Source organism: Emydura macquarii, unplaced genomic scaffold (genome assembly GCF_026122565.2).
Source record: "Emydura macquarii macquarii isolate MOO-44397 ecotype Brisbane River unplaced genomic scaffold, CSIRO-AGI_Emac_v2 contig_1713, whole genome shotgun sequence".
In the NCBI taxonomy this organism is placed as follows: Eukaryota; Metazoa; Chordata; order Testudines; family Chelidae; genus Emydura; species Emydura macquarii.
In genome coordinates, this window is record NW_027131850.1 from 1,147,537 (window position 1) to 1,166,316 (window position 18,780).

General features: G+C 39.0%; 1 protein-coding gene across 1 annotated transcript in view; it reads right to left on the reverse strand.

Annotated features, from left to right (window-relative positions):
- The window catches only part of TDP1 (tyrosyl-DNA phosphodiesterase 1), a 119,548-nt gene that overhangs the window by 97,731 nt on the left and 3,037 nt on the right, over positions 1-18,780 (reverse strand). The window contains exons 3-10 of the mRNA XM_067556326.1: positions 17,342-17,385; positions 15,995-16,050; positions 13,700-13,796; positions 12,561-12,595; positions 9,737-9,829; positions 3,187-3,357; positions 2,146-2,224; positions 109-294 (exon numbers count right to left, since the gene is read on the reverse strand). Coding sequence (XP_067412427.1) covers positions 109-294; positions 2,146-2,224; positions 3,187-3,357; positions 9,737-9,829; positions 12,561-12,595; positions 13,700-13,796; positions 15,995-16,050; positions 17,342-17,385 — 761 coding nt within the window. The remainder of the gene's footprint in view (positions 1-108; positions 295-2,145; positions 2,225-3,186; positions 3,358-9,736; positions 9,830-12,560; positions 12,596-13,699; positions 13,797-15,994; positions 16,051-17,341; positions 17,386-18,780) is intronic.

Below are 18,780 nucleotides of genomic sequence, written 5' to 3' on the forward strand. Positions count from 1 at the left end.
TGACAAAAATGAGACTTGTCTGTATTATCCTACTGTGAACACTGGAAAAAAAATATGTGGGTAAACATTAAATAAAAAATACCGACCACCATCATCCAGAAAACATACCAAATGAATAGGAACATCAGGTTTTGCTAGAGTCATCACACTGCTGCCTAGAGTTACCAGGCTCTCTTGAAACTCTGAACACAGCCATTTAGAATGGTCAGCTCCCATTGATCCAATGCTTGAAAATTGTCCTATCACCGGCCAAGATTCTTGTGCTGGTATTGGTGATGTGTTCGCTTTCAAAAGCTATTTGGGAAAAATAAAAACATTTTGTTAGACTTCAACATGTCAAACTACTTAACAAAATGGTTATAGTCAGGTTTCAGTATTTAAACTCGTTTGATGCTCTCTATAGTTAATCAGTTCATTTGCCACTAATGAAAAAAGTATTAACCCTTGGATTAACTAGTCAAGATTCTAATATAAACCACTATTCAACTCCAAAAAAAACCAAAACCCCAAACAAAACCAAAACCATGCTGCTCTTTTCCAGGGGGAAAAGATATTATGAATAGTTTTGTTCAAAAGAGCTACCATTTTAGCAGTTAATGAGTACAGGAAACTGAAGATAGTTCCTGAAACATGGAGGCTGGGATTATCAGAAGAATCTAAGGAAGTTAGACATCTAAGTCTTTGAAATTTGATGGATACCAGGTACCTAACTTCCTTACCCTTCTTTGAAAAAACCCAGCCTCAGATGTCCAGGATAGAGCGAAAGTGATAGAGAAAAAGAAGAGAAGGGGGAAAAATTCCTCTTTAAAATTCTTTCTAAACCAGTTTTGCTGAAAGGCTATTTAGGAAAATATGCAAAATCAAGTTCACAAGGACATAAATGCCAATTAAATTATTTGAGAAAAGGACAGATACCACTGAGGCTCTACCTGTGACTAACTGGCTTCATTGCAGGATCTGCATTCACAGTCTAAAAGGTGTGAGTTTTTCACCCCAACCATAAAATAAATATACATAGCCAAACATCTACCTTACAAGAGGGGATCTAATCTTTATAATTTCATTGCTAGTGAAAAGTCGAAAGCTATCTACAGTCTCTGACTTTCCATTATGTCATAATGAGGAAGTGTGTAGCTCAGATTCAACGGGAGGTCAAAGAGTGGATAATTCTTTGAATGGATAATTCTTTGAATGAGACGAAAGGACACTTTTAGCAGGTCACTGACATTTGTGAAAGACGGTGTTAGAATTTCTTGACCATGACAGGTAAAATGTTTGGCAGATACGAAATTACCACACGCGAAAAGGGTGTTAGATATAGAGTGCCTTCTCAACGTTGGAAATGTGCACATAACAGACGAAGTATATTCTTGCTAGTTCTGAATAAATTTGTACAGAAGCATAAAAAATTAGAGTCTCTCACAGTAATTCCTAGTAGAAAGATATTCTAGAGTAAAATAGTTAATATTGTATGAAGCTTTATAAATGTGGCTTAATAATGGATTATTTATTAAGTGATGTAGAAAAAAAAATCAGTTATTCCATAACCTTAACCAGTTATAACAAGCCAAAAACTGAAGTCAACTTGAATATGCTTATTTTGTTCAATCGTATTTGCTGGCCAACCTCCTGCATTTTCAATTCATTATCAATGTAGTCACACTTGAAATTACACAGTGGTCTTTTTCCAGGTCATTTAGAGACAAGGTAAACAAAAGCCAACCTAATTGTGATTATTGCAGCAATTTAAGTATTAACATTGAATGAGCCTTTCCTTAGGCCAGTTTGTACTGAATTTGACTTTTCCCTCTGTCATGCCCCTGATAACTTTTGTTATACTCCTTCCTCTGGTAAGTATTCCTCTTCCACTACAATGGCTTCTGATCTGCTATTTACCTATATATGTAACAGGTCTGGCATTATGATATATAGAGTCCATAATCTATTATTTTGGCACTGCTTTCGGAAAACGCCATGTATGTTGGAAGAAAGGAGTTAAGTATCTTACAGTTAACGTTATAAAACTAATGAAAAGATGGAACATTTAAAAACAACTAAAACAAGTCCCTACAAAAGTTGTTTATGAAGAGAGGAGGAAAATAAGAAAGGAAGAAGAGAAAAAAGTGAATATAACAATTCCAATACCTTTCTAAGCCTAAGGTGACCCCATTTTTCTTTTTGGTTGCCTTGGTATCGTCCTGGGGTTGATCCAAGCAGATATACTCTTAAAAATTAAATATGTTAGATAATTTAGGATTTGGAGTATTAGCAACAAAGATAAAATGAGCCAGGGCACATAAGCCATTTCAAGCAAATTAGCATCCAGAATTGTGAGGTGATGAACATAATGTGGAAGACAGAGTCATCACCTTCCATTTAGCATCTAAATCTCAATCTGAATCTGAATCTAAAAAATAGTGAACACTAGAGAGAAATTTACACAATAGTTTCTGCAGTGGGGTAGAGTAGACAATTTTAATGTATGAGATTCAACACCGATTTCAATTTAAGTAACTTTATCAGCATAGCCTGATATACAAGCATTGCCAAAGTACAGTATACATAAATACAACAGAATAAATAACATGAACAGAGTAGCTGGACTGAATTCATTGTATTTTGTTACAGTTGTCCATTTCTGATTGCCGGCCTGATAGCAAATGCCAACCTCTCTCTATTGCCTCTTTTTCTCCCAAAGTTATTCACAGTTTTATTTTTTGCTTTTTAGCAGGCAGTCTTTTACTATTGCTAATAAAAAATCCCTTTCTAAAGTTTTTTGTATTTTGTACAAATGACACAGGAAAAGTTTCTCTCTCTCTCCTCTAAAGTTGGGTTCTCTGCATTTCCAGCATAGTTTATAGAGGGTCTTCCAGCTTTTTTTCAGTTGGTTACAAATTGTACTATACACTTAAAGTAACCTATTTTTCATTTAGTTTTGGGGTCCAGTGACTTATCTAGATATCAAGATTTACTATAAAAAGCCAAGGAACGTTGTACCTCCTAATGTACATTAACTGACAATATTAAATTGCATTTCTAGATTAGTTTTCTGATAATTCTTAAAATCAGTATATCAGAAATCTCTTCAATAAAACCCTCCAAACTCTATATAACCTACACTGACTGCCTAGCCTCTTAAGAGAGCAAAAGTACCCACATTAAAAGATAACCTGAGATGATACATACCTTGTCTCTGAAAGATCATGCTCTTGGATGATGTCAGTCCATTCCTTGAGAGTAGGGGAATTATAAGCCATCAAGTAGTTTATTAGATCAGACTTAAAACTGGTTATAGATTCACCAGCAGAACCAGTGGTTCCATGTGGTAGCCGTGGATATAGGGGGCTTAGCCATATGCTAAAAAAGTAGAAATGAAACACTTTGGCACTAAATTTTCAAGTCACTATATTTAGTCACATTATATATTACAGGGGTGGCCAAAGTATGGCTTGGGAGCTGCATGTGGCTCTTTTACAGTTAAACTGCAGCTCACGGAGCCCCCTATGTGCTCCGCACCCCATTCTCTACCTACCAGACTGGGATAGGGAGTTCAGGCTTCTGCCATGCAGCCAGGTGGTGGGGCTAGAGGCTTCTGCCCAGCAAGGAGGAGGGTCTCAGGGCTTCAGCAGGTTGGTGGGTCTAGGAGCTTCTTCCCCATGGGAGCCATCTGCTGGGCCTACGGGCTTCAGCCCTTTGACAGGGTGGTGGTAAAGCTTGGGGCTTCTGCCCCATGGGAGATGCCTGCCGGGGGTTGGGGCTTCAGCAGGTGAGCCCTGCAAGGCAGAAGCTCCAAGCCCCACCACCATGCTGCCACAGGGCTGAAGCCTGGAGGCCCAGGAGGTGCGCTCCCCGCCTCTTGAACTTCTGAAAAGTAATATAGCTCTGAGAGTCAGTAAGTTTGGCCACCCCTGATATATGACATTATATACATTATAAGAAAAGTAGATCCAACAGTCCAGTCAGAATGCCAGGTAGAAATAGTTTAATTATGTGATGATTCTGGTGATTTTATAAATTACAAATAAAATATTTAATGAACTTGTCAAGCATGCAGAGTAATCTCAGCTCACATTTCAGATATGAATGGAAGGTTAATGAAGAGCATAGTTTATTATTCTGGCAAAACAGAATGGCAAACGTTTATCCATTATAAACTTCTTGGAATACTAGACTTTAATACAGACTGTGCACCACTTTGTCTATTTAACCCCATCCCATAAATCTACAGTGCTAAATAAATACATAGTCTGAATGCCAGTGTTTGGACTAACTAGTCATGCTTGTATCCAGGATTGTCACTATAAACTGAAAATCTCACTGCTGCAAAACAGATTTATTTACCAATTTATGAAATGACAAACAGTGAAATGAACCAAAGCTGGGGGCCTGAAAGGTCTTTATGCTTTGAAGAGGAACGTGGGACAATAATCTGTCACTCCAAAATTTCTTTCAGCACAGAAGAAGTGGGGACACAAGAAAGGGGAGTGAGTCACCAGTCACCTGCTAAAATCCTTTCTACTATTAAGGGTGCTGGGCTGCCACCAGCCTCCTTGAAAAGTTACCTAGTTCCCATAAAGAGAGGAAGTCAGTGGTGGCCTCTTCAGAAAATTAGGGTTCTAGACAGGGGACACTGCTGTTGCCAGGAGACTCCTCACGACCCTAGATCTCCTGTTCAGGATTCTCCAAAGCCTTAATGAAGAGGATGGGAGCTTTTTTTTTCTTGAGAGTACTAGAAGATCAGACAACCTTTTGAAACCAACTAGGCTCAAAGAAGCCCCACCCACCCACGGTTTCTACAGTATGCTCTTTAGCAAAATTCCCAAGACTAACATTTTATTGCCAAATGCATTGTGGTAGTCATGCTGGCTCCAGTACATTAGAGAGACACAGTGTGTGAGGTAATATCTTTTATTGGGCCAACCTCTGTTGAGTACATTTCCCAGACCTGAAGAAGAGCTCTGCGTAATCTCGAAAGCTTGTCTCTCTGACCACCAGAAGTTGGTCCAATAAAAGATAGTACCTCACCCACCTTGTCTCTCATTTTATTGCCGAGAAATTACAGGCCAGTCCTTGAATTAGATTATGCAAGTCTAAACGGTATTTGCATTCATTTCAAAGAAAAAATAGCCACAGATGGCCCCACTCTTGCAAAGGGACCCTCAGGAATGGAGCCTTATTCCTGTACTGAGTCTCAAGACTTCAGTGGCACTCTCATATGGTTGCCAGGATCTGCCCACATGGATACTTTGGAAGGACTGCTCCTAAATGAGCAGAGCCCTTTCTATTTCAAACAAAAAAGTGAAATCAGAGACTAACTGCTTCAATAATAGCCCACTGAACCTCAGTAATTTGTCACTATCCAGGTTTAAGCAGCTTTGCTTCTAAACTATGAGTTTGCCATGCTGCTCTAGTCTGATTTACATAAACACCTTAATCTGGAATAAAAAGATGTACATTAATAGTGGGTTAGGCTCCTTCACCAAAGCAGCCAGCACCAGCTACAGCAGAGGACATGAAGGGTAAGTTGTGGTCAGCCAGTCCTCCTATCTCTTTGTCTGTCCTCCGAATCAGGAGGGTTCCACCACATAAGCCTCCCCTCTCTTCATAGCTTTGACATCACTAACCTCTGAAACTTGAGCTCTGGATTTTTCCCTTCATCCACAGTATTGCCATTGGTTGTTGGTACTCCTTCAGTCCTGCTTCGCGCCCCCCCAACTTAACCCTGTAGCTTTCTAGCCACATTCTGTTGCCTGCCCACTGTGCTTCGTACCCTTCCCCGCCTCTGTTCCCATCCCATCTTCTTTCTACTTCATGTTCCTTCATTTTCCTTCTTCCTTTACCTTCTCCCCTCTCCTGCCCCAAGGATCCTTCCCTTTCCCCTACTTCAATCCTGAGTGCTCCCTCAACAGGAAAAGACTATGACTCAATTTTTGTAATGAAAATAAAAACATACAAATATACAAAAGACATAGAACCAACATTTTATCTGCCTACCATCACCTAATTACTTTGCTTGTAGATTATACTTCTTCCTCCCGCCCCCATGTGTTTTTGGGGATGGGGGCATGTGCCAGGAGTCTAGGAACAGAGCTTACTTTTTTTTAAATTATAAATTCTATGGGGGAGGGACAATCTTACCAGATGTTCACCTAGTATAATGGGGTCCCAATCCTGATTTGGGGACTTTGGTCACTACTCCTATATAAATGAGTGGCATTCATAAAGATACAGATGTTGAAAATGCCTTCCTGCTGTTGCTTACCCCTACAGTATGGGTTCTCTCAAGTTTTCCAATGGCAATTAATGATCACAGAAAGTACAACATTATGTTGATATTCCAAATGTGAGCAATACTTCTTTCAAATTCTGGAACAATAAAATATGCCATATGTGGACTGAAAAGACAGCACCTTTGCCATTAGTGATATAGATGTAGCATAGATCTGTATTTGTGTGAACAGTGTTTTTATCACATTTAACAATCTACTAGTTGCTTTTTTAAACACATTTTCTCTCTTTTTTTTTAAACACATCTTCTTGTCCCTCAGCAAGACTGTCATCCAAAATGTAATTTTCCTTTAAGGAAAGAGATTAGGAGATTTATTTATAGCCAATTTCAACCACCACTACACAAACCAGAATTACACACAGACAAGTAAGAACAACACAAATTTGGGTTTTATTTTCTTCCCTATGGCAAGTGGAAAAGCACCCTTATGAGTTAATCTGCATTTTGGGTAGACTGTAAGCCCACCATCGAGATTTCCTTTCCAATTTCACATCACTGTAGCTATAGTAACCAAAACGTTCATTAAATTCTCAAAAGGATATGTATTGTCTTCCATAATTGAAATGTCTACAATTCCAGCAGGAGCTGTCATACTGGGAATCCTGCATGTTGCAACAACTAGATATCAGAGTTTCTACATGCACAAATTTTGATGAACTCAAAAAGTCAGCTTCATGCCTGCTTGGTTCGCTGTAAAATCTAACTAACAGAAAGCAGACCAGAGAATAGTAAAGCACTGAAGTCACAGGCATCTCTAAAGAGAAGATATTTTAAAACCAGAAATTACTGGTTTCTGCTTCTCAAAATCCCCTAATAGGCTTTTGCTTCAGTGAGGTGGAGAGCTCTAAAACTCTGTCTTGTAGTGATTACAGCTGGCTGTCTGACAGAAAAACGTAGCTCTTCTAAAGCTATTTTAAAAGTGGTTTGCCAAGAAGACTCTCTCTCAGGTACCCTACTGTAGATTCTGCCACACAGAAACTGAGGGATGAAAGAAAACAAGGTATTTTAATGATGGCTCTTCTTTCCTAACACTTCCCTTACACTGGTCTGATAAATGAAAGATAATGTGTCAGTCAGGACTTCCCACTGGAGACCATATGAGAGTGATTTAAGAAAAAGTCCTAAACACTATTTCAGCCTGATAACTGTCTTCACAGAATGCTAATGAGACAATATTACTCAAGAATCTGTCAATCTATGTTTACAGTCTCAGCTTTAATCAACAGAAGGCAAGGAGCGTGTCTGTCCAATAGAGACTATGAAAATTATTTAAATTTGTGGACTTTTAAGTAGCTGTTTTGTTTTCTTCATAATAATTAGAACTTTCTATTTAAAGTGGGCCAATCTTTGCGTAATTAATGAGCACAGCTTCCCAAAAGGTTGAAATTGGCCAAAAAACCGAAAGTGGTCAGAAATGAAAAAATATGATGGCCTGCTTAGGTTTCTTATATATGATAAGTGTAACATCTCTTACATGTAGCTACAGCTAAGAAAGTTGTGATTTTTTTGGTTCAGAAGCAACTACAGTTTGTTTTAGTTGTGGATCCATCTTTTACTCTGCGTTTGTGCAATGGAGTCCCAAAAAGTACAATGGAGTCCCACTCACGATTGTTTTTAGCACTTAGGGGCCACAAACAATCACCACAACTAATTAAGCCCATTTTTGTAAAATGTCCTTTGCTTCAGCCATAGTACAAAGAAATTTAAGGATCAACAAAAATAAACTGAGCTTGCAATGTTAAATATTCTAGGCAGCCTATTTTCCAAAATGTCACACCTCTAATAATGTAGGAGTCTGCATTGGCATTAAAGCACACCTTGCCTCAGGTATAAGTGCCAGAATTTTGCCTTAGAATTCCTCAGAGTTCCTAAGGCAACTCTCTACTACACTGCTTCAGGAGTTGCAGCACACTCCCCCACGTTAGACCCACTCCACTGACTGTTGTACAGTAAGTGGGGTCATGGCCCCTCCTTCTCCCCATCTATCTGTGCATCCCCAGAGGCACCTAGAGAGCAGTCCTTAGGGTCCCCTGCATATACTGATTGTGATACGCCTTTGCATAGAGCAAGCAAACAGAGGGGAAGATCTATTCTAGTCTGTATAGGTTTTTATATTGCACTCATCAGCGTAATACCTGAGCACTGTTCAATCATGCGATTAAAACAGTGACTACATGTGTCACGTGTTTATTCTCTCATCCTCTACCCAAAGGGAGAAGCATGTGCAGCGGAGTGTCTTGTTTTGGTAGAGGTTTTTGTTTGTTTTAGCTTGTTAAATAAATCTACCTATTGCTATTGTTTATATCAGGGAATGTGCCTTGCATTGGAAGCGGGAAGTGGTGAGGTCTGTGACGATTCTTAGTTCTGGCAGAATTCATTCCATAGTCTTGGACCACCCTCAGAGAAAGTTCTGTCTCCTGCATAGATGAGCTTTTCTCTCATGAGAGTTCCCCCCCCCCCCCATGTAACTCATCCTATAAGGCCAGCCATCTTTGATGTGATCTTAATAGTGATGAAATTTTAGTGAAGACATTAATGGAATTAGTTGCCTCACCTGATTAGGGGATTTTTCAAAACACTAGGTACCTAACTACATCTTTAGGCACCTAAATTACTTTTGAAAATCTTGCTCTAAAGGCAGTGGGAGTTAAACACCTACAGTAATCAAACAATCAAGTCCTAAGGAAATACAACTACAATTGTGGAAGCAACCACAATAAAGTGCCATTTTATTCTGAAAAGAGACTCTAAAAATGGCATCATGGAATGTTTCTTGCATCTCAGTTGTTTCCAGATCAAATTTGGTCAACTTACAAGTAAGAACATACAACAGGCCAAGAATTTTTTTTTTTTTTTTTTTTTAAACTTGGCTGCCTACATTTAGACACCTAAATCTAGGTATCTAAATATACGTCCTGATTTTCAGAATGGACTGAGCAACTGCAATTTCCACAGAAGTCAATGGGATGCACACGTTTAGCACATGTGATAGTCACTTCACTTGTTAAATGCTTAAATTTGGATTTAAGTTGTTAATTTTACACATGCAAGTTTTAAAATTTTGACCATAATTTTTCAAACTCCTTCATATCTGAAAGTCAACCTCTGTTTTTCTATTCTCATGAATTAACATCAATAAAAGTGTGCAGTCCAAATCTTGTCCCCAGTTATCTGTTCATTCTGATTGCACGGGTAATACCAGTTTCTCCCAACATAGCATTGCGGAGCCAACACAGTTAGTAAAAGTAGGACAAAAAATGGCACTAAACCACACATGCACACCTATCAGGCCTTATTTATTTACCATAAAAAGAGAAAGAAGTCCATTCCTCATCTTCATTTTTTAAGTCACCTTTAACACACAATACAGCATGAGACTCATGGTCTCCTTATTTAATGACTGGTAAGTAGCAAAGCCTCTATTATAATAAAGAAATGACTGCTTACCCCTGAGTTTTCTGGTCCCAATCAGCATCAATAAGATTGGATGTGTGTATCACCACTCGAAGACCTTCTTCATATAACAATAGCATCATTTTCCTAAGAAATAAATGTACAGAATCCATGAAGCATCAGAATAAGAAAATACAGAGCACAATAAAAATTCAAACGATTGCTCTATTAAACCCCATTCCTCCCAAATCATTTAGATAATTAACTGTACTATGCAGGACTGGAGACTTTATAAGGTCTGGCCATGCTGACTCCTGAGTCTAAAATGCACACATACACAGGGATCTGTATGTATATACACGTGTGTGTACACACACACACCCCCTCAGTCTCATCCTTAGCCATGGTATCGTGCAATCATTTAACTATTACAAAATGAGTTTCAAGTTATATGTGGCTGATACTATCTTCAGATCTTTTGCTTTTATCTTTGAACATTAGTGTTCAGCTAACTGGGATTGAAGTACCTGGTACTGAAAATTGATACTGTAGTTTAACTTGCGTGCATGACATTGTCTCAACTATGTAGTTTGGGATCTCAACATAATGTAGTTTTGAGAAACTTAGTCTAGTTAAAGAACTAGATTCTATGAAAAATATTTTACATTACAGTTTGTGTCAAAGTCTAACCTTTATAAGAATGATTAAGTTAAAATTAATGGAAACTGTCAAAAATATCTGTTTCAGCCTCAATAACACAGTGGCTGACTCTGTACAGCCCAAAGCCACAAAAACAAACCAACAGAAATACACAAAGAAAAAGTAAACCCCTGTGTTACAGTCTCCTCTATTTGTCTTGGAATGAGAAGGGTTTTATGATGCTCCAAGGTCTGTGATTAAAATACTTTCAGTTGCTGGCGCACAGGAGACCACAAAGACCATTTGCAACGGATTGAGTCTTTTGGGTAATCCACCTCTGAAAGTCGAAGGATGTACCCTTTAAAAACATTAGGGTCGAAGAGAACTATAACATTTAATATAAATATAATTTTAAAAGACTCAAAATACATTGTAGGGGAACAATAAAATGCAGCATACAGAGACTACATTAATGAATATAGGGTGTTCATGCTATGCTATGTAGTGTTGTTTAATATTTAATAATTTGAACATTTGAAGGCTTTAAAAAAAAAAAAAAAAAAAAAAAAAAAAAAAAAAAAAAAAAAAATCAGATAACAGTGGAGTGCCAGCTGTGCTATTTTTAAGGTTCAGAACTGCTTTATGTTTAAAATAAATAAACAACAATTTTAACAATAACCACTCATTCCCAAGGCCTAACTTCAACTCAGGAACAGATGATAACCTCTCATCCACAGAGAGAAATTGATTGGAACAATATGACTCTTTTTGTTTGTTACCAGTACTGATTTCTTTCCCCTTCCCACCCGCTCCCCTCCTTAGATAAACAACATGAAGGTCAACTACATGCATATTCATGAGAAAGTTCATTTAAGACACCTCATCTTTTCAAACCCACTCTTTAGCTTCATTTAATCTTTTTATAAGTTTCCATGAAAGTCAGTAACCTATTTCAATAGGTCTAGGTGTTGAAATGTCTAAAGTTCAAGAACCACCATTTTGCTATCTCAAACCCAGAAAGCGTCCAGTGATTAAGGAACTTTTCTTCCTTTGGCTTGAAGGTTGCAAACTTAATATTCTCCTACACCAAGTTGTAAAGAGTCCATTTGTGGCACCGTTTTCCTATTTTCTGAAACTTTTCTCTGAAGCAGTTACTTAAAAATCCAACCCTTTTGCTCCAAGTTTTGTTTTTCTAAATCCATTGTTTTATTCTCCTATAACTTTTTTCTAAACCAAAGGATAGCAGAGAAAGAGATATGTCAGAGATGTCCTGAAATTTCACTGTGCAAGAGCCTTTTCCCCCATGTCTACACTTTAAGTTGTACAGGAATAAAATATGCCACACTATTAATGGAAACCAGCAATGATATCACTATGGGAGGAAGGAATAGTCCCAAACCATATAGCAGTGGCCTTTCTCCTCTGTTAAACTATATGTGATCATGGGATGTGAACTGACATAGGGTTAAATTAATTCTAATTCAGATAACCTGTAAGGCAGCGCAGGCATCATTAAATAGCAAGTTAATATGGCTTAAGGGGTGTTTAGGTAGTTATGGGTACCATCTGCACCCAGCTGAATTCCACCATAACTGTTTTGTTTCACTAACAAAACAGAAAAGTTCTTAGATCGTTTTATCAGTAACAATGCAGAAAGGACACTGATGGCTTATCACCCAATGTTCAGGTTCCAATCTTGACAGTGTCACAAGTGTCATTTTCCAACCATACATCCTGTCCACCACAAGCATACTATAAATTGCAAGTTTCATCTTTTTTGGGGGCACAAAAAAACTTTCCAAAGAGATGTCAGCTTCCTTTTAAACTTATTTTTGTAGTGAATAGCCATTAGTGTGGCTTTGTAAAGAATTTAAGATACATGTTTGTGTTGCACCATACGCAAGAACTGCAAAAGTGAGAGTGCAGCATATTTTAATGGCCTGGTCTACTGAAATCTGTCCACCATCGATTACAGAACAGCTGCTGACATTTATAAATCTTTTAAATACCATGTGGAACACTATGTAGTTCTTTGAAACCTTAATCTCAGACAAATGAACAGATTAACCTTTCAGTTCAAAAGCATATCTTCACACAGCTTTATAACCCACCTTTCCCACCCTATAAATTGTTCTTTAAAATATTAGAGATTTGTTACCTAAATGCACACATTTTAGAAGCCCCAGCGTTATCTATTATCTTTAAAAGTGGACTTTTCCACTTCATTGTAATTACTTACGTGTGGTGGGTTCCAAAAGCAATATCCAGTTTAGCCTAGAGTAACAATGAAAATTAGGTAACTGTTTCATTAAAATAACAGCAACATCCTGCTGCAATTAAAAATAGAGAAAGTTGCAGCCTCCATTTTGCTTCAGCTTACTGCTCTCTAGTGGAGAAATCACAAAATTACAAAACAGCCACTTTTACCCCAAACAGCTGTAGATGCAAACTCCAATTGCTAAAAGTGAATAATCTTTACATATCACACCACTCACCATAAGTGTGGCTGTGAGACATTAGTCCTAAGCCCTTTTGATATCGTAAAGCAGTGTTCCCAGAGACATTCAAAGCCTTCTGAGGTGTATCGGCTCTGTTGCAAGCAGCTACAAATAAGATTTTTTTGATGTGGAGAGAGAAGCCAGACTTACAGGAAACTATAGATGAAAGGCAATTTTATATTTCTACACTGTTTATTTACACAGTTCAGGGAGAGGAAGACTGACACCCTCAGACAACTCCAGATCATGTAATTTGGAAGTACAAGATTTTGTTAACCACAAGCATTTAGAAGTTGCAACACCAAGGGCCACACTTAATTTACATATTCAAATATACAACCAAATATTTAGGAGATTTTTAAAAAAGAAATACCATCTTTTATTTCAATAATAAGTTGAATATGATGCACGTTTTACAGTGAAGGAGCCCATGGCAGTCTTAGGATTTATGTTCAGGTACTAAATTACAATATATACCAGTGGTCCCCAAACTGAACGGCGCAGAAGAACATTCAGGGGTATGGCAGGGCCCAGGCGAGCCCCCACGTGGGGCAGGGAGGGAGCGCCACCCAGCCCTGCTCTGCCTCCAGCTCAGACCCGGCCCCAGCTCCGGTTCCTGAGTCGCAGCTCTGGTTCCGGGGGAGGGGCATGGACCAGGTAAGGGGTGGTGTGGACCAAAAAAGTTTGGGGACCACTGATAGATACAAACAAATCTTCTACCATACGTAACACGCTACTAGGAAAACAGAGTCGGCGTGGAGACAAATGGAGCACTCAAACACTATTATGATCTACTCTAATATGATCCTTGTTCTATGGTATTCTGGCAGAGATTACCATATTGCTTTGTCAGCAGAAGGATGAATTAAGAGTGAATTACCTGGCAAAGACGAACATTTTTATATGGTTGTGCCTGTGCGTGCAGCTCAGCCTTGGATTCTCGCTTTTCACCATGGACTATTAACAATGGTTTTTTCCTTAAAGCAAAATTAAAAAATGAACATTTTAGTAAAAATATTATCTGGTGGGTTAGCAGGTTACCCATAGGCAGTAATCTACTGTAGTTAATCATTCCTGCAGGTATAATTTCTGGTTCCTGTCTCCCATGCTCTAACAAGGAAAGGGAGTTCTAATTTGCATTGCCAACCAATAACCCCAGGGAGTTAGTTCAAAGACATGATTAGGCTGTAAGCTTCTGAAAAGGAAGTGCTAAAAACTCAGCTGGAAGAGAAATGTAAGTGATTTATAGATCATAAAGGAAACTGTCTAAGAAGGAAAGTTTGCAGACTGTAGCCATGTTGATCTCAGGATATAAGAGAGACAAAGTGGGTGAAGTAATATCTTTCATTGGACCAACATCTGTTGGTGAAAGAGACAAGCTTTTGAGCTACACAGAGCTCTGGATGACCTGAAGAGGAGCTAAGTGAAAGAGATAAGTTTAAAGATACACAGAGCACTTCTTCAGGTCACCCAGAACTCTGTGTAGCACAAAAGCTTGTCTTTTTCACCAACAGAATTTGTTCAATAAAACATATTACCTTGTCCACTTTATCTCTGTAAGAAGGAAGGAGCAGATAAAATCCCCTTGGAAGATCTTTGATTCAAAGGTATCGAGAAAGGCATCCTTAGGCAGTGATCTGCATAGCACTCCACCTCAAAGTTCACCACAGCATTTTGGCAGTGATATTCACTCCCTGATGCTCCCACTCCCTTGCATTTCTAGTGTGATGGAAACAGCAAAGTGACATTTAGGAGAATGATGCACATATTTTGTTTAGCAGCCTACAGCAAACAAAAATGTGACTGGAGTGGAATGGCAGGGAGATAATAATAGTTGGTATTGGACCCAATAGGTCCCAACCAGAATCTGAAGCCAATCATTCCAGGTGATATGCAAACATGGTTGCTGCCCCAACAGAATGACCCAACAGGTTGGGCACTCACCTGAGTGGTGGCAGATTCTAGTTCAAATCCCTTCTCCCACTCAGGTTGGGGTGGGGGAGACTTGAACTATGGATCTCCCACAGCCCAAGTGAGCACCCTCACCATTGTCTAAAAGTTACAAGAAAAGGAGAGAGTTTCTCCCTCTTGCTGGCTTCTTGCAAAAACAGCACAGGCACCTAACTCCAGGAAAGGGATTCACAGCTAAGAATGGCAAACAGAGATACATGCCTCCCTGCAGCCTGGACTTAGGTGCCTATATCTCTATGAGAGAGGTGGGGCTTAGCACAGCCCTTCTTTTAGCATCTCCCATTGGCTAGTTTAGCAGCTCCTTGTCTAGCATATGCTGGCTTTTGTGAATCAGTCTAAGGTGCTTCTCTCCCCCTTCATTCTATAGAGAACCCAGGATCCTAACTCAGGGTTTGAGAATCAGTGATTTTCTAGGTGCCTTAAAGTTAGGTGCTGAGACACTTAGCGTACCACCACCTAACTCCTTTTGTATATCCAGGCCACGCAGTTTTAGGGCTGAATGCTATACATCTATTTGAGGCTGCCGTTAAAATGCTTCTCCCTGTTAGTTCGTATTATTTTTTATCAGAAACAGGTGTGTCTTGTTGTTTTCTTCCTGCTTAGACCTTTTATGCTATGTGTGTGTGTGTTAGTTAAAGAGAGGAATTAACAAAAAAATGTGTCTGCTGCCACATGGACTATTTTGCTTATACAGTATGTTATTTTCCACTCCCACCTTGCTTTGCTTTTTGTCTTTTCAGACTGGTCATCATTTGGGGCAGTGACTGTGTTTGCATAGCACCAAGAATGATTGGACTCTGATTCTGGTTTGGACCCCTGGGTACGATCACAATCCCAACTATTGTTACTATCTCCCTGCTACTCCACCCACAACTGTGTGCAGCACCGTAGGCATGGCTAGAGGGCTCCTACTGGATCGGGCTATGCATGTGACTTTGGCATTCGAATGCCTATCTTCCCTAGTTTGTGAATTGCTTTGGAGCTTAGGCAGGAGATAGGGTCCCAGGCATCTAGAGTGAGGCAGCAATGTGCATGTTCAGAGGCAGAAACATAGGCACCTAGGAAACTTTTACAGCAAAAACTTAGGTGCCATGTGAACCCCGCAGGAGTTTTGTGCACTATAGTGAAGCTGAAACCGGGACACAGGCACCTAAAACAGGGACCTGTTTTAACATCATATAAACATCCTTGTAAAAAGTCATACCTGAATTCATGTGGATACTGTCTTATGAGCCATTCCACATCTATACAATAGTTAAACTTGCAACGGAGAGAAAAGGAAAAGCTAGTTAAAAAAAAGGCAAAGAAAGACTTCACCAAAGCAGCAACTACAGGGAAAAACATTTTACACTTAAAATTACTGGATGTGTACAGCAGTACTCATCATCATCTTTTAAACTAGGTTTCAAATAATACAAATACACTTTTTAATTTCTCATTTTCATATATGTTTTCTTAAAAATGTACTACTTACTACAAAATATGGAATAAATAATGTTTATGCAATGCTTTTGCTTGTTACAATGACTTTGGGAACAATGCAAATAGAAGATCTTTGGGGCAGGGCCTGTCTTTTTCTTCTGTGTTTGTACAGTGCCTAGCATTATGAGATCGTGGTTCAATCCCCCTCTTAAGCGTTGTTATAACAAAACAAAACAAAACAAAACAACAAAAAACAAAAAACCACCACGCGCACGCGCACACACATGCAAACCAACATAATTACTACAACATCTTGCTCTGCAGATCTGTTAACAGTTTATCTTCATACACAGAAAAGCAGATGTGTAACTATCCACTTTTCAATGCCTGTCCATTGCTAAAAGATATAGGCAAGTAAGGCCTTATCTATCCTTGCGGTGGCACATAGAGTATGTGTAATTACACACCATAGTGAAAAGCTGGCTGCATATATACTGCAGTGTGGAGCTATACACAGCACTGAAAAGTTCCAGCTGTGGGGAAGTAGAAGGGAAAGGCTCCACTGGCTGACAACTATCGGAGTACTTCCCCACTGCCAGAGTCTTCCTCTGCAGTGGGGAAAGAATCCAGCAGCAGGGAGGCAGTTGTATATTACACTGCTAGAAGTATTGATGTAGACTTGAGAGCACTGCTTGGGTGTGTACAGAGCCATGTAGGGTACATACCCAAAAGATCTGGCGTGTCTGTACTCTACTCAGCTATGGAGTATATCACTATCTACACTGCTGTAGATACCCATAGCTGGCCATGCAGTGTCTGTACTCTAAACGCCATCAAAAGTTGAAGACATAGCCTAAGAGCAAGTTTCTTAAAATTAGTCTGAATTTTGAACAGAATAGAGAACATTTCACTCAAACACAAAAGTTATCTTCAGGAAGTATGTGGCTTTTTAAGTATTTTTACACTGTTCCCATTATATTTAAATGGGAAGGACCAGATTCTGATATCTATTACAGTGGACGAGTCTGGAGTAGCAGCCTTGAGGTCAATGGAATTACATCATCAAAACATTGAAAGTGAGTTCAGAATTTGGAGGAAAAAAACAAAACCAGCAAGACCTAAAACTCACCTGAGCAGAAGACACAAGAGTCCCAAAGAGAGGAGACAAAATATCTGTTAAAAAACAAGATGCTATTAAGCACATCTTTATGAGTAAAATTCTCATATCTTGTAACAATTTGTTAATTCCTATTGCTCATGGCCCTGATGAAGTGATAGGGAGACTCTCTCATTTACATTGCTAGCTTAAATGTAGACCATTTTAATGTTTAAAAAATTAAACAACTTGTTGTCAGAGAGAGGAAGAATATAACGAGCAAAGGAGTATGAGCTACCATCTCACCTCTAAAGGTGGGCCCTCCAAAACAGGTTTGAAGAAAACTGGCAAGGTAACATGAGGACATTTGTACTGATGCTGCCCATATTGTGCGTCTGCTGCACATGAAGGACCTCAAGTCTCCTGATAATTCAGCAACTTCCACTTCCTTCTTTCGGGAGGGAAGGGGAGAAGAAGCAGAGGGGAGAAGATAGCTGCAACTAGAGCATAGACTTAGCCTCTGATCCTGCAACTGGATTCATATGGGTCAACTCCTGTGGCTAAGCAGAGTCCTGATGAAGACAGTGGGACCCACCCAAGACCCTTATTGCAGGACAAAGGTCCAAGACAGAAGCTTGATAATCTTTGTGTACTAGAATTTGTAACAGACTGCCCATAGATAATGCATTAACAAAATCTCAATGTCTGAAATGCTAAAAGCTTTAGTTCAAAATATAATCATATACATGGTTTTCCAAAATATTATCAATCAAATGAAATATTTTAAGCCTCTTCCCACAAAATCTGGTTTTGCAGATTAAATACACAAAAACCATCCTCTAGTTCAGGGCTCAATCCAGCAAGATGATGTGCACTCCTGAGAAATAATGAGAGTCCTCAAGTCCCATTGAACTCAAAGGGATGTGAGAATCCTTAGCATCTTGATTTACTCCTGTAAAATACCTCGGACAACACTAGTGAAAATATTGGCTAAAGAATCAACCGCTCCCTGAGGCATGACTCTCCTCACTTAATTTCATTGTACACATAAGTACAGAACTACAAATATTTACATTCATATTGATACAAGCATTCCATGTTGCTAGAGATCAGCTCACAAGTCTCCTACTGAAATAAATGCACTCTGTATGACTATTTTGTGATTCATCAGATTTATTTTTATTTAATTAAATGCACACAGACTGTTAGTGCAACATTACTGCTTAAGTTCAAGATGTAGAACCATAAAAAAAAATGAAGTAATTTTCTGCACATAAGCTGTAACTCTGGCCTATTTATCTGGTACGGCATCTTTGAAGCATCAATACTCCACACAGGTGTCTTTATTTAACCAGGGTTACACACTGATTTCCAGCAGCATAAACCAAGACTGCAGATCCAATTGGTATCAAAATTCAGCTATAAGAGCACTGACAATGATATAAGGCAACAGCAAATTGCGAAGGGTGTGT